Below are 19,769 nucleotides of genomic sequence, written 5' to 3'. Positions count from 1 at the left end.
TAATCATTGGTTGACCCAGGGATCACAGCTGATTGTAGGACTGTATTGATCATTGGTTGACCCAGGGATCACAGCTGATTGTAGGACTGTATTGATCATTGGTTGACCCAGGGATCACAGCTGATTGTAGGACTGTATTGATCATTGGTTAACCTAGGGATCACAGGTGATTGTAGGACAGTATTGATCATTGATTGACCCAGGGATCACAGCTGATTGTAATCATTGTTTGACCTAGGAATCACAGCTGATTGTAGGACTATATTGATCATAATGGTTAACCCAGGGATCACAGCTGATTGTAGGACTATATTGATCTTTGGTTAACCCAGGGAGCACAGCTGATCGGAGGACTGTATTGATCATTGGTTAACCTAGGGATCACAGGTGATTGTAGGACAGTATTGATCATTTGTTGTCCCAGGGATCACAGCTGATTGTAGGACAGTATTGATCATTGATTGTCCCAGGGATCACAGTTGATTGTAGAACTGTAATGATCATTGGGTAACCCAGGGATCACAGCTGATTGTAAGACTGTATTGATCATTGGTTACCCCAGGGATCACAGCTGATTGTAATCATTGTTTGACCCAGGGATCACAGCTGATTGTAGGACTGAATTGATCATTGGTTAATCCAGGAATTACAGCTGATTGTAGGACTATATTGATCATTGGATAAACCAGGGCTCACCGCTGATTGTAGGACTGTATTGATCATATTGGTAAACCCATGGATCACAGCTGATTGTAGGACTGTATTAATCATAATGGTTAACCCAGGGATCACAGCTGATTGTAAGACTGTATTGATCATTGGTTACCCCAGGGATCACAGCTGATTGTAATCATTGTTTGACCCAGTAATCACAGCTGATTGTAGGACTGTATTAATCATTGGTTAACCCAGGAATCACAGCAGGGATCACAGCTGATTGTAGGACAGTATTGATCATTGATGGACCCAGGGATCACAGCTGATTGTAAGACTGTATTGATCATTGGTTACCCCAGGGATCACAGCTGATTGTAATCATTGTTTGACCCAGGGATCACAGCTGATTGTAAGACTGTATTGATCATTGGTTACCCCAGGGATCACAGCTGATTGTAATCATTGTTTGACCTAGGAATAACAGCTGATTGTAGGACTATATTGATCTTTGGTTAACCCAGGGAGCACAGCTGATCGGAGGACTGTATTGATCATTGGTTAACCTAGGGATCACAGGTGATTGTAGGACAGTATTGATCATTTGTTGTCCCAGGGATCTCAGCTGATTGTAGGACTGTATTGATCATTGTTTGACCCAGGAATCACAGGTGATTGTAGGACTGTATTGATCATTGATTGACCCAGGGATCCCAGCTGATTGTAGGACTGTATTGATCGGTGGTTAACCCAGGGATCACAGCTGAGTGTAATAATTGTTTGACCCAGGAATCACAGCTGCTTGTAGGCCGGGATTGATCATTGGTTAACCCAGGGGTCACAGCTGATTGTAGGACTGTATTAATCATTGGTTAACCCAGGAATCACAGCAGGGATCACAGCTGATTGTAGGACTATATTGGTCATTGATTGACCCAGGGATCACAGCTGATTGTAGTACTGTATTGATCATTGGCTAACCCAGGGATCACAGCTGATTGTAATTATTGTTTGACCCAGTAATCACAGCTGATTGTCGGACTGTATTGATCATAATGGTTAACCCAGGGATCACAGATGATTGTAGGACTGTATTGATCATTAGTTAACCCAGGGATCACAGCTGATTGTAATCATTGTTTGACCCAGTAATCACAGCTGATTGTAGGACTGTATTGATCATTGGTTAACCCAGGAATCACAGCAGGGATCACAGCTGATTGTACGACTGTATTGATCATTGGTTGACCCAGGGATCACAGCTGAGTGTAGGACTGTATTGATCATAATGGTTAACCTAGGGATCACAGCTGATTGTAGTACTGTATTGATCATTGGCTATCCCAGGGATCACAGCTGATTATAGGACTGTATTGATCAAGGAATCACAGCTGATTGTAGGACTGTATTGATCATTGGTTAACCCAAGGATCACAGCTGATTGTAGGACTGTATTGATCATTGGTTAACCCAGGGATCACAGCTGATTGTAGGACTATATTGATCTTTGGTTAACCCAGGGATCACAGCTGATCGTAGGACTATAATGATCATTGGTTAACCCAGGGATCATAACTGATTGTAATCATTGTTTGACCCAGGGATCACAGCTGATTGTAGGACTGTATTGATCATTGATTGACCCAGGGATCACAGCTGATTGTAGGACTGTATTGATCATTGGTTAACCCAGGGATCACAGCTGATTGTAGGACTGTATTGATCATTGGTTAACCCAGGGATCACAGCTGATTGTAGGACTGTATTGATCATTGGTTAACCCAGGGATCACAGCTGATTGTAGGACTGTATTGATCATTGGTTAACCCAGGGATCACAGCTGATTGTAGGACTGTATTGATCATTGGTTAACCCAGGGATCACAGCTGATTGTAGGACTGTATTGATCATTGGTTAACCCAGGGATCACAGCTGATTGTAGGACTGTATTGATCATTGGTTAACCCAGGGATCACAGCTGATTGTAGGACTGTATTGATCATTGGTTAACCCAGGGATCACAGCTGATTGTAGGACTGTATTGATCATTGGTTAACCCAGGGATCACAGCTGATTGTAGGACTGTATTGATCATTGGTTAACCCAGGGATCACAGCTGATTGTAGGACTGTATTGATCATTGGTTAACCCAGGGATCACAGCTGATTGTAGGACTGTATTGATCATTGGTTAACCCAGGGATCACAGCTGATTGTAGGACTGTATTGATCATTGGTTAACCCAGGGATCACAGCTGATTGTAGGACTGTATTGATCATTGGTTAACCCAGGGATCACAGCTGATTGTAGGACTGTATTGATCATTGGTTAACCCAGGGATCACAGCTGATTGTAGGACTGTATTGATCATTGGTTAACCCAGGGATCACAGCTGATTGTAGGACTGTATTGATCATTGGTTAACCCAGGGATCACAGCTGATTGTAGGACTGTATTGATCATTGGTTAACCCAGGGATCACAGCTGATTGTAGGACTGTATTGATCATTGGTTAACCCAGGGATCACAGCTGATTGTAGGACTGTATTGATCATTGGTTAACCCAGGGATCACAGCTGATTGTAGGACTGTATTGATCATTGGTTAACCCAGGGATCACAGCTGATTGTAGGACTGTATTGATCATTGGTTAACCCAGGGATCACAGCTGATTGTAGGACTGTATTGATCATTGGTTAACCCAGGGATCACAGCTGATTGTAGGACTGTATTGATCATTGGTTAACCCAGGGATCACAGCTGATTGTAGGACTGTATTGATCATTGGTTAACCCAGGGATCACAGCTGATTGTAGGACTGTATTGATCATTGGTTAACCCAGGGATCACAGCTGATTGTAGGACTGTATTGATCATTGGTTAACCCAGGGATCACAGCTGATTGTAGGACTGTATTGATCATTGGTTAACCCAGGGATCACAGCTGATTGTAGGACTGTATTGATCATTGGTTAACCCAGGGATCACAGCTGATTGTAAGACTGTATTGATCATTGGTTAACCCAGGGATCACAGCTGATTGTAGGACTGTATTGATCATTGGTTAACCCAGGGATCACAGCTGATTGTAGGACTGTATTGATCATTGGTTAACCCAGGGATCACAGCTGATTGTAGGACTGTATTGATCATTGGTTAACCCAGGGATCACAGCTGATTGTAGGACTGTATTGATCATTGGTTAACCCAGGGATCACAGCTGATTGTAGGACTGTATTGATCATTGGTTAACCCAGGGATCACAGCTGATTGTAGGACTGTATTGATCATTGGTTAACCCAGGGATCACAGCTGATTGTAGGACTGTATTGATCATTGGTTAACCCAGGGATCACAGCTGATTGTAGGACTGTATTGATCATTGGTTAACCCAGGGATCACAGCTGATTGTAGGACTGTATTGATCATTGGTTAACCCAGGGATCACAGCTGATTGTAGGACTGTATTGATCATTGGTTAACCCAGGGATCACAGCTGATTGTAGGACTGTATTGATCATTGGTTAACCCAGGGATCACAGCTGATTGTAGGACTGTATTGATCATTGGTTAACCCAGGGATCACAGCTGATTGTAGGACTGTATTGATCATTGGTTAACCCAGGGATCACAGCTGATTGTAGGACTGTATTGATCATTGGTTAACCCAGGGATCACAGCTGATTGTAGGACTGTATTGATCATTGGTTAACCCAGGGATCACAGCTGATTGTAGGACTGTATTGATCATTGGTTAACCCAGGGATCACAGCTGATTGTAGGACTGTATTGATCATTGGTTAACCCAGGGATCACAGCTGATTGTAGGACTGTATTGATCATAATGGTTAACCCAGGGATCACAGCTGATTGTAGGACTGTATTCATCATTGGTTAACCCAGGAATCACAGCTGACTGTAGGACTATTTTGATCATTTGTTGTCCCAGGGATCACAGCTGATTGTAGGACTATAATGATCATTGGTTAACTCAGGGATCACAGCTGATTGTAGGACTGTATTGATCATTGTTTGACCCAGGGATCACAGTTGATTGTAGGACTGTATTGATCATTGGTTAACCCAGGGATCACAGCTGATTGTAGGACTGTATTGATCATTGATCGACCCAGGGATCACAGCTGATTGTAGGACTGTATTGGTCATTGGTTAACCCAGGGATCACAGCTGATTGTAGGACTGTATTGGTCATTGGTTAACCCAGGGATCACAGCTGATTGTACGACTGTATTGATCATTGGTTAACCCAGGGATCACAGCTGATTGTACGACTGTATTGATCATTGGTTAACCCAGGGATCACGGCTGATTGTAATTATTGTTTGACCCAGGAATCACAGCTGATTGTAGGACTGTATTGATCATTGGTTGACCCAGGGATCGCAGCTGATTGTAGGACTGGATTGATCATTGGTTAACGCAGGGATCACGGCTGTATTGAGCCTTGGTTAACCCAGGAATCACAGATGATTGTAGGACTGTATTTATCATTGGTTAACCCAGGGATCACAGCTGATTGTAGGACTGTATTTAACTTATTTGACTCATTCATTTAAAGTTGATAGGATATCATTCAGAATTGGGATTACACTATTATGGAGACTGTTTTAATTATAGAAATAATGGGCATAGGTTACTTCTAATTGTTGGTTATGTCATTTCAGTATGGAGACTGTGAGTTATACTACCGCCTGGTCAACATGAGAGACATGGAGATCCAGTCAATGAACCAGATATCGGCCAACAACCAAAACCAGTACCGAGCACCAAATGTATGTCCTTATTAGTGTGCTTACTAAACACCTTAACCTTGTGATATTCTGTGTATGCTGCTTTTCATACTTCATAATAATTAATGAATTTTAGCTCACCTGCCCAAATGGCAAGTGAACTTATGCCATGGCGAGGCGTCCATCGTCTGTCTATCAACTTTACCTTTCAAACGCTGCTAGTCCTGGCTCAGGTAATTTTGACAAAATTTGGCCTGGAGCATCCTCGGTTAAGGGGACCTAATGTTGTATTAATGGAGAGTTAGGCCTCCTTGGGGGCAGAGGAGCAGGGCCAAATATGGGGAACATCAAAATAAATGTTTAAAGTCCTTCTCCTTTAGTACGATTGGATGGATTTGAATTGTGGTAGAGCATTCTTAGGCCAAGGGGACTCACTTTTATAATAACGGAGGGTGTGGCCGCTTGGGGGCAGAGAGGTGGGGCCCTATACGGGAAATTGAGTTTAACTTATAAAATCTTTCTCATTCAGTATGATTAGAGGGATTTTCACCAAATTTGGTCCAGAACATCATTTGTAAGGGGGGACCTTTTTTTCAGAGAGTGTGTTCCCCCTTTAGGCAGAGGGGTAGGTCCCAGTTTGGTAACATAGGGATACATGTCTAATATTCTTCTCCTTCAGTTGGTTAGTTGGTAACTGGTTTTACGTCTTCCTTTCACTGACGGAAGTCTGTGTTTCGGCCGACGCTAGGGGGTTAGGGGCTGCTTACCAGACCCTCTTGTGATTCAAAAAGTCTTAGGCCTGTCCAGGTCACGCCCAGAGGTAAGACTGCTCCTCAGATATGGATAGGCTGTCACAGCGGCTATCGTCCACAGATTCATGTCTATGTGTGGTCCCTGTTGTGCTCCTATGCTTATAAGTTTTGTGCAGAGCATCCTTGGGAAAAGGGAACTCTACTTTGTATAAATGGAGGTTGTTGCCCCATGGGGTCCGAGGATTAAGGCTCAATGGGGAACTGGAGGTAAATCTTTCTTCCCTTTCGGTATGATTTGAGGGCCCAATTGGAGAAATTGACATAAAAAATTTAAGTCAACCCCACTTCATGGGAGCAGAGAGATCCAATGCTGGACAGATGTTGCTGAGAGACAGCTCAAGCCAATATTTGGAAAATGTTGCAGTATTATATTTAATGAGAATATTTTTTCATGGTTGCTTAATTATCCAGGCTAGCGATACAGGACCTCTGGGCCTCTTGCTTTTCATTAAAAAAATAAAACAACAAAAAACATTTGAGAGGTTTTCAAAATTGCTCAGTACACAAAATCAAATGGTGGTTATATGCGAATGTCAAATGGTAGAAACAGAATCCCTGTTGAATAATTGGAGTTTCCTGCACACAATACATGTGTAAATAAAACCGTCTTAAGCTATAGGAATACATACTACATTATACAGCAATACATACTACATTATACAGCAATATATACTACATTATACAGTAATATATACTACATTATACAGCAATACATACTACATTATACAGCAATATATACTACATTATACAGTAATATATACTACATTATACAGCAATATATACTACATTATACAGCAATACATACTACATTATTTAGTTAATGATTCTTTTCAATAATCATTTCAAAATGCTTCAAAGTTATATAAATTTTCAAGGAACTCGTTGTGTTTACTAACATATACTGGTAGCTGTCACAAGTTAAGGCAGTTTATATTTTAGCTTACCTTTGTTTAACCATCACATCTAGACATTGTAAATTAGCTCACCAACAGTAGTATATATAGGAACTTTGATGTAGATCTCTTTGCTTTATTGTACAGTTGTGTATTGACTTTCATTTCAGATTCCTCTACCACCCCCGAATCATAAACCCTTTTCACCACAAATTCTCCCTCCTCCCCCCTCCGCCTCTATCCCAGGGTCAGCAGGAGAGGGCATTCGCTACAGGTAGGATCACCGATGATATTGACAACATTATAGCACTAAGAATATACAGTGAACACCAAACATGCTGGCTCCATGATTTAACCTCAAAGTTCCTGCTTTTGTCCTCTTGTTTAACGCTATGACAAAGACACTAGGCATTTTAGTTCTATGTTAGGTCAACAATAGAAAGAAGTGAAGTTGACTATTATCTATATGCCATATAGACCAGAGAAACAATACAATTTGTTGTGCAGGTACTTTCTGCATAAAATGTAATCTTGTTTGAGCTCAGTAATGTCACGTCATTTTCAAAATGATTCCATCAAAACATTTTTGATAATTCAAAGTTTTCATTATTCAGTGCTGATGAATTTAAATAGATCAGACACGATTGAATTCATTTATACCATTTATAATACCAAACTAGCAGGTGAGGCAGGTTAAAATGCCCCTGTTGCCAGCATGTTCTAGGGGACATAAACTGATATGATGCTCACCCCAGACAGCTCATCCTTTCTCCCCTTTGTTGTACTTACACATTCTCACTGGTGCATGTGTTCATGTATAAAATTGTATGCACTAGCTCCAGGAAATCATGATTGTAATTATTGTTGAGTAACTTGTAATGTTGTTGGTGTCTTGGACCAGAGGGGAGGAGGAGATTTGTTTGTAGATCTGTATAGTAGGTGTGTCTTCTCATAGAGCACCACTGCTATCTAATTATATCTAATACAGTTATCACTGGCCTAGTAGATCTGTATAGTAGGTGTGTCTTCTCATAGAGCACCACTGCTATCTAATTATATCTAATACAGTTATCACTGGCCTAGTAGATCTGTATAGTAGGTGTGTCTTCTCATAGAGCACCACTGCTATCTAATTATATCTAATACAGTTATCACTGGCCTAGTAGATCTGTATAGTAGGTGTGTCTTCTCATAGAGCACCACTGCTATCTAATTATATCTAATACAGTTATCACTGGCCTAGTAGATCTGTATAGTAGGTGTGTCTTCTCATAGAGCACCACTGCTATCTAATTATATCTAATACAGTTATCACTGGCCTAGTAGATCTGTATAGTAGGTGTGTCTTCTCATAGAGCACCACTGCTATCTAATTATATCTAATACAGTTATCACTGGCCTAGTAGATCTGTATAGTAGGTGTGTCTTCTCATAGAGCACCACTGCTATCTAATTATATCTAATACAGTTATCACTGGCCTAGTAGATCTGTATAGTAGGTGTGTCTTCTCATAGAGCACCACTGCTATCTAATTATATCTAATACAGTTATCACTGGCCTAGTAGATCTGTATAGTAGGTGTGTCTTCTCATAGAGCACCACTGCTATCTAATTATATCTAATACAGTTATCACTGGCCTAGTAGATCTGTATAGTAGGTGTGTCTTCTCATAGAGCACCACTGCTATCTAATTATATCTAATACAGTTATCACTGGCCTAGTAGATCTGTATAGTAGGTGTGTCTTCTCATAGAGCACCACTGCTATCTAATTATATCTAATACAGTTATCACTGGCCTAGTAGATCTGTATAGTAGGTGTGTCTTCTCATAGAGCACCACTGCTATCTAATTATATCTAATACAGTTATCACTGGCCTAGTAGATCTGTATAGTAGGTGTGTCTTCTCATAGAGCACCACTGCTATCTAATTATATCTAATACAGTTATCACTGGCCTAGTAGATCTGTATAGTAGGTGTGTCTTCTCATAGAGCACCACTGCTATCTAATTATATCTAATACAGTTATCACTGGCCTAGTAGATCTGTATAGTAGGTGTGTCTTCTCATAGAGCACCACTGCTATCTAATTATATCTAATACAGTTATCACTGGCCTAGTAGATCTGTATAGTAGGTGTGTCTTCTCATAGAGCACCACTGCTATCTAATTATATCTAATACAGTTATCACTGGCCTAGTAGATCTGTATAGTAGGTGTGTCTTCTCATAGAGCACCACTGCTATCTAATTATATCTAATACAGTTATCACTGGCCTAGTAGATCTGTATAGTAGGTGTGTCTTCTCATAGAGCACCACTGCTATCTAATTATATCTAATACAGTTATCACTGGCCTAGTAGATCTGTATAGTAGGTGTGTCTTCTCATAGAGCACCACTGCTATCTAATTATATCTAATACAGTTATCACTGGCCTAGTAGATCTGTATAGTAGGTGTGTCTTCTCATAGAGCACCACTGCTATCTAATTATATCTAATACAGTTATCACTGGCCTAGTAGATCTGTATAGTAGGTGTGTCTTCTCATAGAGCACCACTGCTATCTAATTATATCTAATACAGTTATCACTGGCCTAGTAGATCTGTATAGTAGGTGTGTCTTCTCATAGAGCACCACTGCTATCTAATTATATCTAATACAGTTATCACTGGCCTAGTAGATCTGTATAGTAGGTGTGTCTTCTCATAGAGCACCACTGCTATCTAATTATATCTAATACAGTTATCACTGGCCTAGTAGATCTGTATAGTAGGTGTGTCTTCTCATAGAGCACCACTGCTATCTAATTATATCTAATACAGTTATCACTGGCCTAGTAGATCTGTATAGTAGGTGTGTCTTCTCATAGAGCACCACTGCTATCTAATTATATCTAATACAGTTATCACTGGCCTAGTAGATCTGTATAGTAGGTGTGTCTTCTCATAGAGCACCACTGCTATCTAATTATATCTAATACAGTTATCACTGGCCTAGTAGATCTGTATAGTAGGTGTGTCTTCTCATAGAGCACCACTGCTATCTAATTATATCTAATACAGTTATCACTGGCCTAGTAGATCTGTATAGTAGGTGTGTCTTCTCATAGAGCACCACTGCTATCTAATTATATCTAATACAGTTATCACTGGCCTAGTAGATCTGTATAGTAGGTGTGTCTTCTCATAGAGCACCACTGCTATCTAATTATATCTAATACAGTTATCACTGGCCTAGTAGATCTGTATAGTAGGTGTGTCTTCTCATAGAGCACCACTGCTATCTAATTATATCTAATACAGTTATCACTGGCCTAGTAGATCTGTATAGTAGGTGTGTCTTCTCATAGAGCACCACTGCTATCTAATTATATCTAATACAGTTATCACTGGCCTAGTAGATCTGTATAGTAGGTGTGTCTTCTCATAGAGCACCACTGCTATCTAATTATATCTAATACAGTTATCACTGGCCTAGTAGATCTGTATAGTAGGTGTGTCTTCTCATAGAGCACCACTGCTATCTAATTATATCTAATACAGTTATCACTGGCCTAGTAGATCTGTATAGTAGGTGTGTCTTCTCATAGAGCACCACTGCTATCTAATTATATCTAATACAGTTATCACTGGCCTAGTAGATCTGTATAGTAGGTGTGTCTTCTCATAGAGCACCACTGCTATCTAATTATATCTAATACAGTTATCACTGGCCTAGTAGATCTGTATAGTAGGTGTGTCTTCTCATAGAGCACCACTGCTATCTAATTATATCTAATACAGTTATCACTGGCCTAGTAGATCTGTATAGTAGGTGTGTCTTCTCATAGAGCACCACTGCTATCTAATTATATCTAATACAGTTATCACTGGCCTAGTAGATCTGTATAGTAGGTGTGTCTTCTCATAGAGCACCACTGCTATCTAATTATATCTAATACAGTTATCACTGGCCTAGTAGATCTGTATAGTAGGTGTGTCTTCTCATAGAGCACCACTGCTATCTAATTATATCTAATACAGTTATCACTGGCCTAGTAGATCTGTATAGTAGGTGTGTCTTCTCATAGAGCACCACTGCTATCTAATTATATCTAATACAGTTATCACTGGCCTAGTAGATCTGTATAGTAGGTGTGTCTTCTCATAGAGCACCACTGCTATCTAATTATATCTAATACAGTTATCACTGGCCTAGTAGATCTGTATAGTAGGTGTGTCTTCTCATAGAGCACCACTGCTATCTAATTATATCTAATACAGTTATCACTGGCCTAGTAGATCTGTATAGTAGGTGTGTCTTCTCATAGAGCACCACTGCTATCTAATTATATCTAATACAGTTATCACTGGCCTAGTAGATCTGTATAGTAGGTGTGTCTTCTCATAGAGCACCACTGCTATCTAATTATATCTAATACAGTTATCACTGGCCTAGTAGATCTGTATAGTAGGTGTGTCTTCTCATAGAGCACCACTGCTATCTAATTATATCTAATACAGTTATCACTGGCCTAGTAGATCTGTATAGTAGGTGTGTCTTCTCATAGAGCACCACTGCTATCTAATTATATCTAATACAGTTATCACTGGCCTAGTAGATCTGTATAGTAGGTGTGTCTTCTCATAGAGCACCACTGCTATCTAATTATATCTAATACAGTTATCACTGGCCTAGTAGATCTGTATAGTAGGTGTGTCTTCTCATAGAGCACCACTGCTATCTAATTATATCTAATACAGTTATCACTGGCCTAGTAGATCTGTATAGTAGGTGTGTCTTCTCATAGAGCACCACTGCTATCTAATTATATCTAATACAGTTATCACTGGCCTAGTAGATCTGTATAGTAGGTGTGTCTTCTCATAGAGCACCACTGCTATCTAATTATATCTAATACAGTTATCACTGGCCTAGTAGATCTGTATAGTAGGTGTGTCTTCTCATAGAGCACCACTGCTATCTAATTATATCTAATACAGTTATCACTGGCCTAGTAGATCTGTATAGTAGGTGTGTCTTCTCATAGAGCACCACTGCTATCTAATTATATCTAATACAGTTATCACTGGCCTAGTAGATCTGTATAGTAGGTGTGTCTTCTCATAGAGCACCACTGCTATCTAATTATATCTAATACAGTTATCACTGGCCTAGTAGATCTGTATAGTAGGTGTGTCTTCTCATAGAGCACCACTGCTATCTAATTATATCTAATACAGTTATCACTGGCCTAGTAGATCTGTATAGTAGGTGTGTCTTCTCATAGAGCACCACTGCTATCTAATTATATCTAATACAGTTATCACTGGCCTAGTAGATCTGTATAGTAGGTGTGTCTTCTCATAGAGCACCACTGCTATCTAATTATATCTAATACAGTTATCACTGGCCTAGTAGATCTGTATAGTAGGTGTGTCTTCTCATAGAGCACCACTGCTATCTAATTATATCTAATACAGTTATCACTGGCCTAGTAGATCTGTATAGTAGGTGTGTCTTCTCATAGAGCACCACTGCTATCTAATTATATCTAATACAGTTATCACTGGCCTAGTAGATCTGTATAGTAGGTGTGTCTTCTCATAGAGCACCACTGCTATCTAATTATATCTAATACAGTTATCACTGGCCTAGTAGATCTGTATAGTAGGTGTGTCTTCTCATAGAGCACCACTGCTATCTAATTATATCTAATACAGTTATCACTGGCCTAGTAGATCTGTATAGTAGGTGTGTCTTCTCATAGAGCACCACTGCTATCTAATTATATCTAATACAGTTATCACTGGCCTAGTAGATCTGTATAGTAGGTGTGTCTTCTCATAGAGCACCACTGCTATCTAATTATATCTAATACAGTTATCACTGGCCTAGTAGATCTGTATAGTAGGTGTGTCTTCTCATAGAGCACCACTGCTATCTAATTATATCTAATACAGTTATCACTGGCCTAGTAGATCTGTATAGTAGGTGTGTCTTCTCATAGAGCACCACTGCTATCTAATTATATCTAATACAGTTATCACTGGCCTAGTAGATCTGTATAGTAGGTGTGTCTTCTCATAGAGCACCACTGCTATCTAATTATATCTAATACAGTTATCACTGGCCTAGTAGATCTGTATAGTAGGTGTGTCTTCTCATAGAGCACCACTGCTATCTAATTATATCTAATACAGTTATCACTGGCCTAGTAGATCTGTATAGTAGGTGTGTCTTCTCATAGAGCACCACTGCTATCTAATTATATCTAATACAGTTATCACTGGCCTAGTAGATCTGTATAGTAGGTGTGTCTTCTCATAGAGCACCACTGCTATCTAATTATATCTAATACAGTTATCACTGGCCTAGTAGATCTGTATAGTAGGTGTGTCTTCTCATAGAGCACCACTGCTATCTAATTATATCTAATACAGTTATCACTGGCCTAGTAGATCTGTATAGTAGGTGTGTCTTCTCATAGAGCACCACTGCTATCTAATTATATCTAATACAGTTATCACTGGCCTAGTAGATCTGTATAGTAGGTGTGTCTTCTCATAGAGCACCACTGCTATCTAATTATATCTAATACAGTTATCACTGGCCTAGTAGATCTGTATAGTAGGTGTGTCTTCTCATAGAGCACCACTGCTATCTAATTNATTACAAACCCATGGACGTGTCTCCATTCTCCCTACGATTACAAACCCATGGACGTGTTTCCATTCTCCCTACGATTACAAACCCATGGACGTGTCTCCATTCTCCCTATGATTACAAACCCATGGACGTGTCTCTATTCTCCCTACGATTACCAACCCATGGACGTGTCTCCATTCTCCCTACGATTACAAACCCATGGACGTGTTTTGGCAACACTTGGAACACTGAGATTATATAACAATGCCTAGAGCAAAACTCTCACATTACCTTTGCAACAACGGCAAGCAAGATAGTATTGGGAATTTAGTATATAAATGGGCTGTATATCCTACGACGCAAAAGTTTGTATATCAAGTATATATCCTTAAATCTGACATCAAAGCACATTATTCACAAAGTTTCAGTAACACTCTATTATATCATGGTAATAATGGCGGGTACTTTTAGTGATCAGTATATGGAAAGGAGAAATAAAAGTTCTTGCAATCGTAACAAGAATGAATCAATGTTTTAACTTTTCCAAAGTGAATACATGGCACTGTGCCGGTTTTCTGAGTTCTCTTGTTGCAGACAGAAAAGTTTTGCCAAAAGACAGACCAGAAAGTTTTTACCCAAATGTCCCGTATGTCTTTTCAAACCCATGTACATATGTTAAGTATTTTTAACTAACAGTGCTGATTAAACAATTTGAATTTTTGTAAGTTATTTTAATGTTGTGTTACCCAAAGTCATTGATTGCACAATTCCTAATTTCCTTGTTGCTCTAAATATTTTCTTAAATATTAAACAACTTTATGATTTTGTTCATTAATACAAATTGATTGTTAGTTGTAATAAAGTCATCATCACCACTTACCTATTTCTACGTTTAGTAAAGATCACTAACTTTTTAGTCATTCACAATTCTTGTCATATTTTAGAATAGTGCGGAGCTTTTAGAAATAAAAACATTGATAACATGTCTGTTAGCTATAAACAATGCTTTTTTTTTTTTTTTTTTTTTTTTTAAGTTATTAAACTGTAATAATATCATCCATGTTTTTTCTTACAAAATGCAACCATTAGTTTAAATGATCTTTTCCTGTTTACTTTGATTGTATGAAACCCATTTAGCTGTGTCATTGTGATGATTGGGTTTTTTTAAAAATCTTTTCAACTTTATTTCTTAGATCAGAGTATACATTTCTGATTCTGAAATTGTTCTGACAATGCGATATACATTCAATAAAGTTAAAATGTGCCATGGTGTTTTGTGGTACAGCAGCCGCCAGGGACAGCGCTTACCTACTATACGCAACGCCCCCCTCCAACCACAGGATACAACAATCGGATTCCAGGTTGACCGCGTCAAGCACGCCGAACAGGGGGAGGGGAAAATGAGATTGACTGCTTATTATGCTTCTACTGGAAAGGTGAGTTTGAGGATAAAAAAATGGGGTGAGGATATCTTGATTGATCTGGTGCCAAATGATATGTCATCCTTCTAACACCCTGAGGTCCTGTTGGATTTAACATTACATACATGTACAGTGACCAGTGTGTCAAGAACTCGTGATGAATGAATTGATGGCAATTAAGTAATTGCAGTATTGGATGGAGCATATTTAAGCAGCAGTAATTGGCATTAATATGACTTATATGTGTATATATAGTACATTACACAATCCACAGTTATTTATATATATCAATATATATTTTATGTGTATATATTGTAGATTATAAAATCCAGGTTATTTACATATAATTCCAAAATTGAATTTGTGCTTTGTTACAAGTTCTGTGATTGGTTAAAAGCTGCACATGTGACACAAAAACCAGCTGTTAATATTAGTATGAACGGCTGTTTTTCCATGGGACTGCTTTTAAATTTCCCGAACCCCCATTGTTTGACAATACTTGATAATGGTTGAGATCCCCACCAATATAACCATATATACAATTACTGAGTATAAAGAGACGAATGCACATGATGCTTTCAGGATGTCCCTGGGGTCTGCCCCACCCTTAGAGACTTAACCCCTGGGTCATAATTTTGAAACGGTTGAGATCCCCACCCCAAAATTATATATACAATTGCTGGGCATAAAGAAATGAATACAGTCACAATATTAGAATTGGCCCTGGGGTCTGGCTACAACCCTTAGTTTCTGAGTCTGAACTTGGAAACAGTTGAGATCCCCACCCCATAACCATATATGCAATTGCTGAGTATAAAGAGACAAATGCACATATGCTTCCAGGATGTCCCTGGGGTCTGCCCCACCCTTAGAGACTTAACCCCTGGGTCATAACTTTGAAACGGTTGAGATTCCCATCCCAAAACTAAATATACAATTGCTAGTCATAAAGAGAGGAACACAATCATGATATTAGAATTGGCCCTTGGGTCTGGCCACACCCCTAGGGACCTAGTTTCTGAGTCACAACTTGTAAACAGTTGAGATCCCCACCCTATAACCATATATACAATTGCTGAGTATAAAGAGACGAATGCACATGATGCTTTCAGAATGTCCCCGGGGTGTGCCCCACCGTTAGAGACTTAACCCCTGGGTCATAACTTTGAAACGGTTGAGATCCCCAGCCCAAAATTATATATACAATTGCTGGGCATAAAGAGATGAATACAGTCACAATATTAGAATTGGCCCTGGGGTCTGGCTACAACCCTAGGGACCTAGTTTCTGAGTCTGAACTTTCAAACATTTGAGTTCCCCACCCCATAACCATACATACTATTGCTGGGCATGAAAAGTCTAATACAGATATGCTACAAGGATTAGCCTTGGGGTCTTGCCCTATCCCTGGGATCTTATTTTGAGAATATTTTGCCATGATTGCTAAGATATCTAAGTGAGTGATACAGATCCTCTAGGCCTCTTGTATTACAGGTTGTGCACTCCACTACCATTGATTTATATTACAGGTTGTACAATCCTCTATTATTGTATATTACAGGTTGTACAATCTTCTAGTATTGTATATATTACAGGTTGTACAATCCTCTACTATTGATTTATATTACAGGTTGTACAATCCTCTACTTTTGTCTATTACAGGTTATACAATCCTCTTCTATTGCTTTATATTACAGGTTATATAATCCTCTACTGTTTATTTATATTACAGGTTGCACAATCCTCTACTATTGTCTATTACAGGTTGTACAATATTCTAGTATTGTATATATTAAAGGTTGTACAATCCTCTACTTTTGTATATTACAGGTTGTCCAATCCTCTACTATTGTATATTTCAGGTTGTACAATCCTCTAGTATTGATTTATATTACATGTTGTACAATCCTCTACTATTGATTTATATTACAGGTTGTACAATCATCTACTATTGACTTATATTACAGGTTGTACAATCCTCTACTATTGTATATTACAGGTTGTACAATCGTCTACTATTGATTTATATAACAGGTCGTAGAATCCTCTACTATTGATTTATATTACAGGGTGTACAATCATCTACTATTGACTTATATGACAGGTTGTACAATCCTCTACTATTGTATATTTCAGGTTGTACAATCCTCTACTATTGTATAATACAGGTTGTACAATCCTCTACTATTGTATGTTACAGGTTGTACAATCATCTACTATTGATTTATATTCCAGGTTGTACAATCCTCTGCTATTGTATATTACAGGTTGTACAATCATCTACTATTGATTTATATAACAGGTCGTACAATCCTCTACTATTGATTTATATTACAGGTTGTACAATCCTCTACTATTGATTTATATTACAGGTTGTACAATCCTCTACTATTGTTTATTACAGGTTGTACAATCCTCTACTATAGATATATATTACAGGTTGTACAATCCTCTACTATTGTATATTACAGGTTGTACAATCCTCTACTATTGATTTATATTACAGGTTGTACAATCCTCTACTATTGTATATTACAGGTTGTACAATCCTCTACTATTGATTTATATTACAGGTTGTACAATCCTCTACTATTGTATATTACAGGTTGTACAATCCTCTACTATTGATTTATATTACAGGTTGTACAATCCTCTACTATTGTATATTACAGGTTGTACAATCCTCTACTATTGATTTATATTACAGGTTGTACAATCCTCTACTATTGTATATTACAGGTTGTACAATCCTCTACTATTGATTTATATTACAGGTTGTACAATCCTCTACTATTGTATATTACAGGTTGTACAATCCTCTACTATTGATTTATATTACAGGTTGTACAATCCTCTACTATTGTATATTACAGGTTGTACAATCCTCTACTATTGATTTATATTACAGGTTGTACAATCCTCTACTATTGTATATTACAGGTTGTACAATCCTCTACTATTGATTTATATTACAGGTTGTACAATCCTCTACTATTGTATATTACAGGTTGTACAATCCTCTACTATTGATTTATATTACAGGTTGTACAATCCTCTACTATTGTATATTACAGGTTGTACAATCCTCTACTATTGATTTATATTACAGGTTGTACAATCCTCTACTATTGTATATTACAGGTTGTACAATCCTCTACTATTGATTTATATTACAGGTTGTACAATCCTCTACTATTGTATATTACAGGTTGTACAATCCTCTACTATTGATTTATATTACAGGTTGTACAATCCTCTACTATTGTATATTACAGGTTGTACAATCCTCTACTATTGATTTATATTACAGGTTGTACAATCCTCTACTATTGTATATTACAGGTTGTACAATCCTCTACTATTGATTTATATTACAGGTTGTACAATCCTCTACTATTGTATATTACAGGTTGTACAATCCTCTACTATTGATTTATATTACAGGTTGTACAATCCTCTACTATTGTATATTACAGGTTGTACAATCCTCTACTATTGATTTATATTACAGGTTGTACAATCCTCTACTATTGTATATTACAGGTTGTACAATCCTCTACTATTGATTTATATTACAGGTTGTACAATCCTCTACTATTGTATATTACAGGTTGTACAATCCTCTACTATTGTATATTACAGGTTGTACAATCCTCTACTGTAGATTTATATTACAGGTTGTACAATCCTCTACTATTGATTTATATTACAGGTTGTACAATCCTCTACTATTGTATATTACAGGTTGTACAATCCTCTACTATTGTATATTACAGGTTGTACAATCCTCTGCTGGACCTGTCACATGTAGTACTACTGCTGTCAGGTCTAACTTCAAACATGGCTACCATGTCTTCGGCCAACAAGAAGCCACTTTTAGTGATATTGAGATGCAGGGAGACATGGTACTCATCGCACGCTTCTATTTACGCAAACGACAACAAGATGACATAGACGACTATTTGATACAAGATAACGCTCAGGAGGTGACACTTTATGACGACGAGACTCTGGTAGCTTGGGGAGCAATCCCCATTGTGCTCTCCAGTGACCCGCGTAAGTGATAGCTTCCTATGATAGTTACTGTAGAAACTGCCACATTTCATGGGTACTCGAAAATCCTCAATGTAAAACAGAGATTTCATTTTACCATTTCGTTATATCCCTGTGAATATCATAACATAATTATTCATACCATTGTAAGTTTTTTGATAAATCATAAAATTATTGTACTGTATTATGGGTAAATCAAATGTTACTTTATTTGACATTATATATGCCTGATTTCATTTTCAAATAAAGTGACGACACTTTGTAGACTCTTGATGAAAACAGAAAGACCCAGTGCCATCCTACTGTGTATTGATTGATTTATTGGGTAGCAAAATAACCTGGTTATTTACCCTATCAAATGCCAAATTAAAAACCTTCGGCTTATAACAGATTGCCAAATTTAAGATTTTAGAGCTGAATTGCAAAATATTACAACTTCTAAAACTTCCCGTTAACAGTAGGATAACACAAACTCTCAAAGCTCAATTGCAGTAACTAAATAAGTGTATGTTTATGTTTTATTACCCCTATTGTTTTTGTGGTATGACATCA

The 19,769-nt window shown here is 38.2% G+C and overlaps 1 protein-coding gene across 2 annotated transcripts in view; it reads left to right on the top strand.

Annotated features, from left to right (window-relative positions):
- Positions 1–19,769, top strand: part of LOC110456345 — a 78,743-nt gene that overhangs the window by 39,448 nt on the left and 19,526 nt on the right. For both annotated transcript variants that reach the window (XM_021507022.1, XM_021507023.1), the window contains exons 7-10: positions 5,340–5,447; positions 7,281–7,384; positions 15,029–15,179; positions 18,941–19,220. In XM_021507022.1, the coding sequence (XP_021362697.1) occupies positions 5,340–5,447; positions 7,281–7,384; positions 15,029–15,179; positions 18,941–19,220 (643 nt within the window). The remainder of the gene's footprint in view (positions 1–5,339; positions 5,448–7,280; positions 7,385–15,028; positions 15,180–18,940; positions 19,221–19,769) is intronic.

This window comes from Mizuhopecten yessoensis, unplaced genomic scaffold (assembly GCF_002113885.1).
Source record: "Mizuhopecten yessoensis strain PY_sf001 unplaced genomic scaffold, ASM211388v2 scaffold8693, whole genome shotgun sequence".
NCBI classification, from domain to species: domain Eukaryota; kingdom Metazoa; phylum Mollusca; class Bivalvia; order Pectinida; family Pectinidae; genus Mizuhopecten; species Mizuhopecten yessoensis.
This window is presented reverse-complemented; position numbering and strand designations above follow the sequence as displayed.